Consider the following 12,205-nt stretch of genomic DNA (forward strand, 5'->3'; position numbering starts at 1 on the left):
GTACATTGTGAGTGGGGGCATGAGTTTATCATAGGTGACTTGTATCCAATTTGTACATATATAATTCATGTGATAAAAAAATTCAAAAAAAAAAGAAGACTAATTTATGTTAATAGGTGACTTGTATCCAACTCGTATCTGACCGAACCCGATACGGCTTGGACACTATCCCATTAATTTCCTAGGGAACATTATCTCGTCGTGTCAAAAATCGCCAGCTCTACGAAAATCTGAACAGAGGAGAGAGAGAGAGGATTACCCCAAATTCCTCGGAGAATAAGATCAGTTGCAGAAGAGCTCACCTTCTTCATTGATCTGGAGGATTTTCCATTAAATTTGAAATCAAATAAAGCGTTCAATTCTTAGGCAGACAAGAGGCATCAGTTTAATAAGATGCAAGTGTACACCTTTCAACTGCAACGTATTGATCTAACAAAATAAATGCAGGCATTATATATGAGAAATGCAACAGACACTAAACGAAGCTCGCATTTTCAATGGCACAACTCTCTTAATCATCTCCACAAGAACACCACCTTTCCCTTGTATCAGCACTTGATCAAGCAGCCTTGAAGCCATCGATGAATTGACTAAGAAGCCCCTCCGGCTCATTTCCTCGAAGATTGGAACTGCCATGTCAAGATCATTTCCTTTTACCAACTCCTCAAGAACAATATAATACATCACCCCATCAGGCGGGCAGCCACGTCTCTCCATCTCTTTAAGCCACCATATTGCCTCCCCCATTAAACCCTTTCCACAAAGCGAGCTAATAAGAGCAGTATACGTTACAACATCTGGTTTCAAGCCTTTGGAAGGAAGTTGGTTGAAAACATCTCTAGCAAGCTCCAATCTCCCTTCTTTACACAATCCATTGATGAGGATATTATAGGTGATCATATTCGGATTCACTCCTCGCTCCTCCATTGCACGCACTAATGCAAACGCACGATCCATCTGATGAACCCTGCGCAGGCCATCCAACAAGATATTATACGTGATCACATCAGGATGCACTCGTTTAGCTTCCATGTCATCAAAAAGCCTCCACGCATTGCCAAATTTGCCTTCACATAGCAATCCATGTATCATGGTGTTGTACGTGTTAGTTGTGTGGCGTAAGCCTCTACGAGGAACTTCAAGAAAGACACTCCAAGCTTCATTCACTCTTCGATTCTTGCAATATCCGTTAATCAAACTGCTGTACGCAAGCATATTGGGCTTAACCCGCCTGTCCACTAGGAAATCAAGAAAGTCCTTCGCTTCATCCATTTCCCCTTGTGAACAATAGCCAGCTATCAATGTAGTATACGTGTAAGCATCAGGACGAACTCCCTGCCTCAACATGATCTGCACAAGAGCCTCCGCCTCCTTCACCTTCCCCTTCTTACAAAGCATGTTGATCAATATATTAAAAGCGGCCGAATTCAAATACATTTTGCGATCATCCATTTCACATATCAATTTCCTCATCTCTTCCCACCTACCACCACGGCACAATCCATGAACCATCGATGTATAAGTGACAGCATCGGGCAAAACACCCCTATCGATCATGTCACGCCATAGCTGCATCGCATCATCAACCATCCCACCCCCGCACAAACATTCAATCACAGATTTATAAGCATGAACATTAACATTGCATCCCAATTTCGCCAATACCTCAAGATAATAACACGCTGCATGAGCCATCCCCGCTTTGTTGAGTCCATTAATCAAACTAGCAATCATAACATCATTAGGCTCACAGAGATTATGAGCTAACACCTTTCCAAACAGCTTTTCTGCTTCAACTGTCTCACCATCTCCAAAAAGCCCTCTCATGAGAGTCGTAAACGTCGCGATATTTGGTTTGTAACCAAGCGTGAATAAGCTGCCCAATATAACAAACCCTAAATCTACACGTTTCAGGCGGCAACAGCAATTGATCGCGATGTTGAAAGTGTAGTTATTCATAGGCGCGCCTCGCCGGCGCATTTCGTCGAGCATGTAGAGGGCAAGCCTGTGATTTCCCATCTTGAAGGTAACGGACAGCAATTTGTTGAATACAGTATGAGAGGGATGCGGACTAACGATAATCATTTCACGAAACAAGGAAATAGCATCATCTGCGTCGTGTATACGGCTGAAATCTGGGAAATCGAGAGAGCTTGGATGAGCGTGTGTACCCGGTTTACGCGCCATTAGCCGAGGAATTAGAGCTTTTGCGGAAGCCGCCATCTTTCCTCAAAGATTTTTGATAGATTAGAGACAATTGTTTCCTAAATTGAGATGAAATATTTTAGTATGAATTCATTTGGCAGCATCAATCGTCCAGATTTCATGTAGCTTAAAAGACTGTTGCAGACACTACTCATGTGTGGGTTTATATTCTATTAGTGCTAAAAAAAGATTTCCCTCCAATAGTTTCAAGAAATAATTACACTTACAATTATTCTTATAATTTATTTTTTTAGGAAACCTATTTTCTACTTATTATATACACAATTAATTTTTATTAAAATCCATGTCACCATCCATTGAAAAGATGTTTGAGAGATAGAAGAAATAGTAAACTATGAAATATTATAAATTTATTGTAAAAATTATAATTTAAAAAAAATCATTATATATAAAATTCAAAATTTAAACATAAATTTATTTAACAAAATTATGAATTCAATAAATCTTTATAATTTAAGGTTGAAATTGATTTATGTTTTACACAATATACAATTTATTTGAATCACTTGCTATAGTACAAATACCATATCTATCAATTTATAAATTAATTCCAGTGGATTGGGCGAGAAGTGTATAATTATTGGGCCGGACTAGTTCAATTTAGGATGTATAGTGGGCCCAAGTCTAACCAAGAGTCGGATTTTTTTGGGTCAGGTTGGCATTACCTTCAAATCATTTCATCTTGCAATTTCGCTTAATCTATTTGACCAAAAAGTCTTATTCCCCAAATCATTTGTTGGGGATAGGAGAAGACGACAGAATTCCCTCTATTAGATTTACCAATTGAGGGAGTGGAGAGTGGAGGTACGAGCCATCCATTATTGTTCTAGTCTGGAGATGCTTCTAGATGGATTGAGTCGCATTTCTATTCGAAAACTAGAGATTTAATTTATAGAATATCAGAATAAAGAGAGGATTTTCACAAACTCAGCCACGTCCCTCAATTATTATAATCCAACATGATTTCTAGTCTAGGCTAATGCTTGCATCAATCTCATTCTCAATTTCCAATTCTTCTGTTTTAAATGTAGTTTTACTCTCAAAATGGAAAAAAAAAATAGGTACCTCCATAATTAAGGTTTTAATAAAGCTCGAACCATTCTAACCTTGTATCGTATTTTTTTCGTTGCATGGTAGTTTTCTCCCCTCTTCCAGCTGCAATCATTTATCAGCAACACTGTTTCGCTTTAATAATTTATTTGAAACAAACGTGTAGATGTTTCTTTTGTACGCGGCTTCAACCATGTCACGGGGGTGGTGGTCATATTCCATTCTTGTACTCCATTTGTCCTTGAAAAATATGTAATTCTTTTAGCGACACATGTTTTAAGAAATGTTAGGTGAATGTGTGTGAGTGAAGAAATGGTCTCATTTTATTTTATTGTGAGCGAGTGGTGTCCAAAAATGAGAAATGAAAGTTTTTGAGAAACCTCTTAGAATGACAAATTGAGCATGTTTTTCAGGAACAATGGAATATTACTCCCTCCATCTCATTTATCTTGAGACTATTTTCATTTCGGATGTCTCATCTATCTTGAAACATTTCTTTATTTGTTAAATTTTTTATCCTTTATTAATCTTTTCACTTTTTCATTTACACATAAAACATTACTTTTTTAATTTTTGTGTAGAAAAAAAAAAGGTCTCAAGATAGTCGAAATGGTGGGAATATTTATTTGTTTGATTTTGATGATTCTTGACAATTTATTTTAGACCTGTTTAGTTTGGTGGTTTGAGTACTATTTTCTCTACTAGGGATTTCTCCATATGGAGTTTTAATGAATATTGGTTGGTATATTGAAATCTCTCTTTTTAACTTAGAAGGGATTGCAGAGTTTAACCAAATATTTGTTCTTAACCAAAAGAGGTCACATCATTTGCCGAGCTTATTGACATTTTTTAAATGACATACCTGCAATCACATCGAGCGAACAACAATAGTTTATAGGAAAACTCTACTGCCAGACTGTCTTATACTGATCTGTCGATAAAGTATAGTTCAATTACTTAGTAAGATGCTTTTACTCTGATTAGATATTGACATCCTTTAAATAAAATAAAAATTGAACCGTCATACAACCATTAAAAAGAAAATTCATGTTATGTCCAATAAAGTAATTATTATTCCCTATAAATAAAACCCAAAGCGTGAAGAAAGAAAAAGCAGAGAGTGTGAAAAATGGGGGAGGAAATGAGCAACAAGCAGATCATACTAAAAGACTACGTGAAGGGTTCTCCTAAAGAATCCGACATGATTTTGAAAACCTCGACAGTTGAACTAAAGGTTCCCGACGGCTGCGACGGCGCCGTTTTGGTGAAGAATCTCTACTTATCTTGCGACCCTTTCGTGGTAGTTCGTATGATGAAGATGGAGGACTCCTACTTTGACTCTTATACCCCCGGCCAGGTCAGCTCACTACTAATTTTCTCCATCTCGTTTACTCCATTTTTGGCTCATCATCTTTGTCTCTATATACATAGTTTCTTTTCTTCCCTTGATGTTTTTTCCATTGAATTTCCTTCTTCACAAGTTTTATTCAGGGGCGTCGAAAATTAGTTGAGGAAGCTAAGATTGAATTTTTCCGACAATAAGATTTTTAAAATAATATTTTCTCCACCCACGAATTCGTGTTCTAATTTCTATTTTAGTCCGTCCATTTTTAGTAACTACTCCCTCCGTCCACCAATCAACTTCCCATTTGGTGGTCGGCACGGAAACTAAGAAAGCTGAAAAAGGTGGTGTAAAGGTGGTGTAAAAGACTAAAAGGGTAGTGTTAATGTATTGTGATTACTTTTACTAATCTTTCACTAGCTATTTGACATTATTTTAATGCCTTGACTTAAAGTTTTTTTTTTTGGATAAGCTATTTATTTATTCTTTTTTTACACTTTAATTAAATAAACTAAAAATTCAGAAAATAAATAAATAAACTAAAAATTCAGAAAATAAATAAATAAATAAACTAAAAATTCAGAAAATAAATAAATAAACTGGAAAATAAATAAATTGAAAATTCAGAAAATAAATAAATAAATAAACAGGAAATTCAGAAAATAAATAAATAAATAAACTGGAAATAAATAAACTGAAAAATAAATAAACTGAAAATTCAAAAATAAATAAATAAATAAACTTGAAATTCAGAAAGTAAATAAATAAATAAACTGAAAATTCAGAAAATAAATAAATAAACAAACTAAAAATTCAGAAAATAAATAAATAAACTGGAAAATAAATAAATTGAAAATTCAGAAAATAAATAAATAAATAAACTGGAAATAAATAAACCGGAAATTCAGAAAATAAATAAATAAATAAACAAACTAAAAATTCAGAAAATAAATAAATAAACTGGAAAATAAATAAATTGAAAATTCAGAAAATAAATAAATAAATAAACTGGAAATAAATAAACCGGAAATTCAGAAAATAAATAAATAAATAAACTGGAAATAAATAAACTGGAAAATAAATAAACTGAAAATTCAAAAATAAATAAATAAATAAACTGCAAATTCAGAAAATAAATAAATAAATAAACTGAAAATTCAGAAAATAAATAAACTGAAAATTCGAAAATAAATAAACCGAAAATTCAGAAAATAAATAAATAAACTGGAAATAAATAAACTGAAAATTTGAAAATAAATAAATAAAATATACTGGAAATGCAGAAAGTAAATAAATAAATAAACTTAAAATTCAGAAAATAAATAAATAAACTGGAAATAAATAAACTAGAAAATAAATAACCTGAAAATTCGAAAATAAATAAATAAATAAACTGAAATTCAGAAAGTAAATAAATAAATAAACTGGAAATTCAGAAAATAATTAAATAAACTGGAAAATTCGAATGTAAATAAATAAATAAACTGAAAATTTAGAAAATAAATAAACTGGAAATAAATAAACTAGAAAATAAATAAACTAAAAATTCGAAAATAAATAAATAAATAAACTGGAAATTCAGAAAGTAAATAAATAAATAATCTGGAAATTCAGAAAATAAATAAATAAATAAACTGGAAGTAAATAAACTGAAAATTAAAAAATAAATAAATAAACTGGAAATTCAGTAAATAAATAAAAATAAACTGAAAATTCAGAAAAATAAATAAATAAACTGGAAAATAAATAAACTGAAAATTCAAAAATAAATAAATAAATAAATAAATAAACCGAAAATTCAGAAAATAAATAAATAAACTGAAAATAAAATTTTCAGAAAATAAATAAACTGAAAATTCAGAAAATAAAAAATAAACTGAAAATTTTGAAATATCCTACTCTATTTAATTAAAATCAAATTGGATTAATTAGACAAGTAATGATAGAGTGTGGTGGGTCCAATTGATAAAGTGTAGTAATTTAAAAAGTAAAGGAGGGTATATAAGTCCAAAAAGCAGAGTGGAAGTTAATTGGTGGACAAAATTTTAGAGGCAAATGAGAAGTTGATTGGTGGACGGAGGGAGTATTTTATTAACAAATAAATTATTTTTTTTCTTAAAAATCGTGCTCCTTTCTACACTCAACATGACAAGAAAAATAAATTAAGAACTAGTCTTTCTGTAATCCAATTTTTTTACTTAGTTTGATTTAGTTCTTCTACCGTAGTATTATTCATTTCTTTTTGTATAAGATGAGTTCTTTTTAGTTGTAAATTTATCATGAAAAAAGAAGGAAAAAATAAAACTTTATCCTTAAAATTCTTTTTTTTTACCTCGTTTCCTATAAAATAGAATTTGACTCTTACTTATTCATCGTTTTCACTACAAAGGAGAAATAATATTATCACACCAATTCCTCATTTATAGTGAAAATGAAGAATCAATAAGAATCTAATTCTATTTTATGGGAAATAATGGAAAAGAAAGAAATGATATTAAGAGTGATTTTTTTTTTCTTTTTTCAAGATAAGTTTACAATAAAAAAGAATTAATGTTCCCTACTATCCATTTATAGTCACTTTAATACTATAATCAAAATAAAATTCACAATTCACTCGCACCACTCAACCATTCTATTAAAACTTTTGGAAGAACCGGAATGATAGCCGATTTGAAGGGAAACCATGGGATATTCAGAGTGTGATTCGCGACATCAAAGTTAGATTTTGGAGTTGGAACAAAGATTTATAATCTTTCTAAAACTGAACTCAGCTTCTCCTCTTGGATGACTGAGAAGGTGACAAGTGAATTTCTGTAATGTGGTGTTGGTACTTCTGGTACCATTTTTCTTTATAAGATTACCTTTTTTCTTATCAAAAAATTCTATTAAAACTGGTGCTCCCCCAAACACCCCTTGTGATCTTTTCGAATTCCCGTTTTGTTCTCTCTTTTTCCTTTTTTTTTTTTAATGTATAAAATGACAGTAATTTATTCATTCATCTGTCTCTACACATAGGTTATTATGGGATATGGAGTTGCCAAAATTTTGGATTCTTCAAATCCAGATTTTAAAAAGGGTGATTTGATTTGGGGAATAACCGGCTTCGAGCTGTACTCCCTCATCAAATCTACTCAAAGTCTATTCAAAATTACTTGTACGGATGTGCCCCTCTCTTTCTACACTGGAATTCTTGGTGAGATATTTACGTTTGTCGAAACACTGCATCGATTCATGTCATGTGGTAAATAAATACACAATTTGTTGATTTTCGATTTTTTTTTTCCGAAATTAAGATTCTGTTGAAATTAAAACTGACGTGGCATTGTTTTTTTTTTTTTTTTTTTTTTTTTTTTTTAACATGAGCTATCTAAAAATTTCGACGCCGAATTAATTTCAATTTGGTCAGAATCTTAATTTTAGCGAAATTTCAAAAATAATTAAAATTCATTATTTATTCATCAACTCTATAATAATTTACGAATTTTTAGTCAATTAATCCTTATTTATTTTGTGAAGGTATGACTGGTATGACTGCATATGCTGGGTTTTATGAGATTTGCTGTCCGAAAAAGGGCGAAAGCGTCTTTGTATCTGCTGCTTTAGGAGCCGTTGGTCAGCTCGCTGGCCAATTTGCTAAGCTTTTTGGGTGTTATGTCGTTGGAAGCGCCGGAACCCAAGATAAGGTCTACTACATCATAGTTTTAATTTTTTCCATCATATTTTAATACATAGGCGAATTAAGTAAATGGTTAAATTAATTATACCGTATTTCGCAGTGCTAATTGATAAAGAGTGATAAGTCTGGGTTCAGGAATCAGAACAACCAAATTTAATAAAGTAATCTAAGCATTTTTTTTGATGCAGCAATGTATATTTTATATATCTAAATAATCATATACTTACTTTGTTAAAGGTGGATCTTTTAAAGACCAAATTTGGGTTTGACGATGCGTTCAACTACAAAGAAGAAGCTGATTTAAATGCAGCCTTAAAGAGGTAAATGCATGCTGTGGTTAGAGGTGTTCATTCAGAATCGGGACCGTCAAATCGGCCCGAACCGGAACCGTAGTCAACGGTTCCAAACCAACATCATAACCGCCTCCATCTGGACCGGTTCCGATTTCAGTTTTTATTGCTGTCATTTTTTTAATGGTAGATAAAGGGCTCATTTTTATTGTTTCGCCCCTATGCACTGTTACATAACTAGGTACTTCCCCGATGGGATCGACATATACTTCGACAACGTGGGAGGGAAGATGCTGGAGGCGGCGCTCCCCAACATGCGAGCCCACGGCCGAATTGCTGCTAATGGGATGATATCGCAGTACCTTCTTGAGGAGGAAGAAAAAATTGGGAACTTGCTATGCTTGGTCAAAAAGCAAATCCGCATGGAAGCATTCATCGTCTTCGACTACTACCACCTCTATCCCAAGTATTTGGAGATGGTTTTACCGCTGATTAAGCAAGAAAAATTGGTTTATGTTGAAGATATTGTTGAAGGAATTGAAGCTGCACCAGCTGCTGTAGTTGGCCTCTTTTCCGGCCGAAATGTAGGTAAGCAGGTTGTGCTTGTGGCGCCTACCTGATCAACATTTATTTTAATTTAGGGGTAATTGTGTCTAATTATGCAAACTTGTTAGATGTATAACTAAGCTTTACAAAGTAAAAGCGTGTTTGTTAGGAAAAGTTGTTAGTTGTTAGATCAGCTGCCAGCTCAGCAAATTAGTTAGGTTGTTAGGAGTTAGCTTTTCAGTTACACCAGAAGCGTGGCTTCTCTTATATATTGTATCTGTACACTTCTCAGTTTTAAGTTCAATACAATTACAAAATTCTCCATATCTCTTTTGCTTTATCTTCAACATGGTATCAATCGCCAGTTCGTGAAGATTGAATTCTATACGTGAATCGATCTTCACTCCGATCAATTCTAGATCGTTTTCTCCTTCTTTTTCCATGCTTCTTCTCGATCTATTCTAGATCGATCTTCTCAACAGTTTTTCGGTGAAATCACTTCTGCAAAGCTCTCTTCATCAATGGATTCCAGATCTAACTCTCCTCATCTTCCACATTTTCCTACGATCATCAAGCTTGATCGCTCCAATTACGCATTCTGGCGTGCTCAAGCTATATCTACAATCCATGCGCATAACTTCGATCGATTCATCTCCACTTCCGCTGCTGCTCCTCCACCATTTCTTCCTTCTACATCCGCTGGTGGTGCCAGATCTAATCCAGATTATGATGTTTGGCATCGCAAGGATCAGTTTCTCTTAAGCTGGCTTCTTTCCTCACTTGGAGAGTCAATGCTAGGCCATGTCGTCCGCTGCACAACCGCTGCTGCTCTCTGGAATGTGTTGGAACGTCTGTTCATGTCGCAGTCAAAGGCAAGAGTTATGCAACTTCGCCTGCAACTACAGTCTACTAAAAAAAGGTTCTCAATCCGTGGATGAGTATTTTCTCAAAATGCGTGGCTTCGCGGATCAACTATCTGCAGTAGGTCAGATTATCAACGATGACGAGCTGATTATGTACATCTTAGCTGGAATTGGACCGGAATTTGAAGCACTGGTTGTGAGCATTATGCATCACTCTGAGAATCAGAATCTTCAAGAGGTTCAATATGCGTTTCAAGCATATGAGCTCAGGCTGCAACAGCAGCAATCTATGGTGCTGAATCCTTTTGAACCAACTGCACATGTTGCCTACAAAGGAGGCAGAGGTTTCAGCTCTAACAGAGGAGGCTCTACAAACCGTGGTGGCAGATCATCCTCTGGAAAAACTATAACATGCCAATTATGTGGAAGGAACGGCCACGTAGCTATAAAGTGCTTTAAGCGCTTTGACATCAACTTTACTGAAACTTCAGCCACTTCTCCTCAAGCCTTCTACTCAGATTCTAATGGTTCCTCTGATGCATTGTTTTCTCAGGAACATTCCAATGGTGATAACAGTTGGTATGTTGATAGTGGAGCCACAGCTCACATCACCAATGACATGAATAATCTGGCAATTAGCAATGACTATACTGGTCCAGAATCTCTTGTGGTTGGCAATGGTACATCTATCCCTATCTTTTCTACTGGTTCAAACTCTATATTGCCTTCCTCTTCTACTCATCATTCCTTATTGCTAAATAACATCCTTTATGTTCCTCAAATCACTAAGAATTTACTTAGTATTTCCCAATTCACAAAGGATAATCATGTTACCATTGAATTTAATCATAACTCTTGTTTTGTTAAGGACAATCACACCAACCAGATTCTCCTGAAGGGCAGCCTCTCTAATGGCCTCTATCAGCTCGACCTCTCATCACTCTCCAAGTCAAGAAGTTGTAATTCTGCTTTTACATCTTCCTGTACTTCATCTGCTCTTTCTACTGTATTACCTAGAAATAAAAGTAAGTCCAATCACATTTCAACTTCTGTACTGTGTAATGAATCTGAGTCATTTGCTGGCATCTGTAATACTTCTTTGAATACATTGCACCAAAGTTTAGGTCATCCAAGTGCTTATGCTTTAGCAAAAGTCTGTAAAGCTCTTAACATTCCTTTTAATGGTGCAAAACTTGCCTTCTGTGAAGCTTGCAAACTTGGCAAACTACACCAAAAACCACACACCACACAAGCTATAACCTCCAAAGCTCCTTTTGATTTGGTTTACTCTGATCTCTGGGGTCCTGCTCACATCACCTCCACAGCTGGATACAAATATTACATAGCATTTGTTGATGATTATACTAGATATACATGGATCTTTCCTCTTACCCTAAAGTCTCAAGCAGCCACAGTAGTACAACAGTTCTTAGCTCATGTCCAGTGTCAGTTTAAACTGTCAGTCAAGGCTCTACAAACCGATTGGGGGGGAGAATTTAGACCTCTAGTTACTCATCTCAAGAACCTAGGTATTCATTTCCAACATCCATGTCCCTATATCCATCAGCAAAATGGTAGGATTGAGAGAAAACACCAACATATAGTTGACACTGGCCTCACTCTTCTAGCTCAATCCACACTGCCCTATGAGTATTGGTGGGATGCCTTCCAAGCTTCTGCTTTTCTCATAAATAGACTACCCACTCCTTCACTAAATCACATGTCTCCTTTTGAAGTCTTATTCCAAAAATCTCCTGATTATACCATACTCAAAGTGTTTGGCTGTGCTTGTTTTCCATACCTAAGACCATACAATCATCACAAGCTTCAATATAGGTCTGCTAAGTGTATTTTTCTTGGTTATAGTGAATCACATAAGGGTTACAGATGCCTCAGTTCTGACAAAAGAATTTATATATCAGATACAGTCAGTTTCAATGAGATTGAATTTCCTTTTACTTCTATGTTTCCTATCTCTCTGCCCTCCATGTCATCACAGTCTCCACTCCCCTCTTTCTCTGTCCCACATATATCCAGACCTCCATCTCCACCTATTCCATCACCTCCCTCATCACCTGCCTCATCTTCATCTCACTCCATCTCCACAAATTCTTCTTCACCAGACATCATCACTTCCTCTCCTGATCCAAACTCACCCATCTCATCTTCATCCTCTACTCCTAGTTCTCAATCACTCACTGCCAGCTCTCCA

The 12,205-nt window shown here is 34.7% G+C and overlaps 2 protein-coding genes across 2 annotated transcripts; one reads left to right on the forward strand and one right to left on the reverse strand.

The window, feature by feature from the left end:
* Window positions 1-255: 255 nt before the first annotated feature.
* Window positions 256-2,407, reverse strand: LOC130991797 (putative pentatricopeptide repeat-containing protein At1g12700, mitochondrial). Its single transcript, XM_057916201.1, has one exon. The coding sequence runs from the start codon at window positions 2,221-2,223 to the stop codon at window positions 451-453; it is 1,773 nt and encodes a 590-aa protein (XP_057772184.1). The 5' UTR covers window positions 2,224-2,407; the 3' UTR covers window positions 256-450.
* A 1,912-nt stretch (window positions 2,408-4,319) lies between these two features.
* On the forward strand, window positions 4,320-9,253 carry LOC130991870 (2-alkenal reductase (NADP(+)-dependent)-like). Its single transcript, XM_057916305.1, has 5 exons — window positions 4,320-4,633; window positions 7,634-7,811; window positions 8,135-8,301; window positions 8,532-8,614; window positions 8,826-9,253. Exons 1-5 carry the CDS (start codon window positions 4,406-4,408, stop codon window positions 9,202-9,204), a joined length of 1,035 nt encoding a protein of 344 aa, XP_057772288.1. The 5' UTR covers window positions 4,320-4,405; the 3' UTR covers window positions 9,205-9,253.
* Window positions 9,254-12,205: the final 2,952 nt, after the last annotated feature.

Source organism: Salvia miltiorrhiza, chromosome 7, assembly GCF_028751815.1.
Source record: "Salvia miltiorrhiza cultivar Shanhuang (shh) chromosome 7, IMPLAD_Smil_shh, whole genome shotgun sequence".
In the NCBI taxonomy this organism is placed as follows: domain Eukaryota; kingdom Viridiplantae; phylum Streptophyta; class Magnoliopsida; order Lamiales; family Lamiaceae; genus Salvia; species Salvia miltiorrhiza.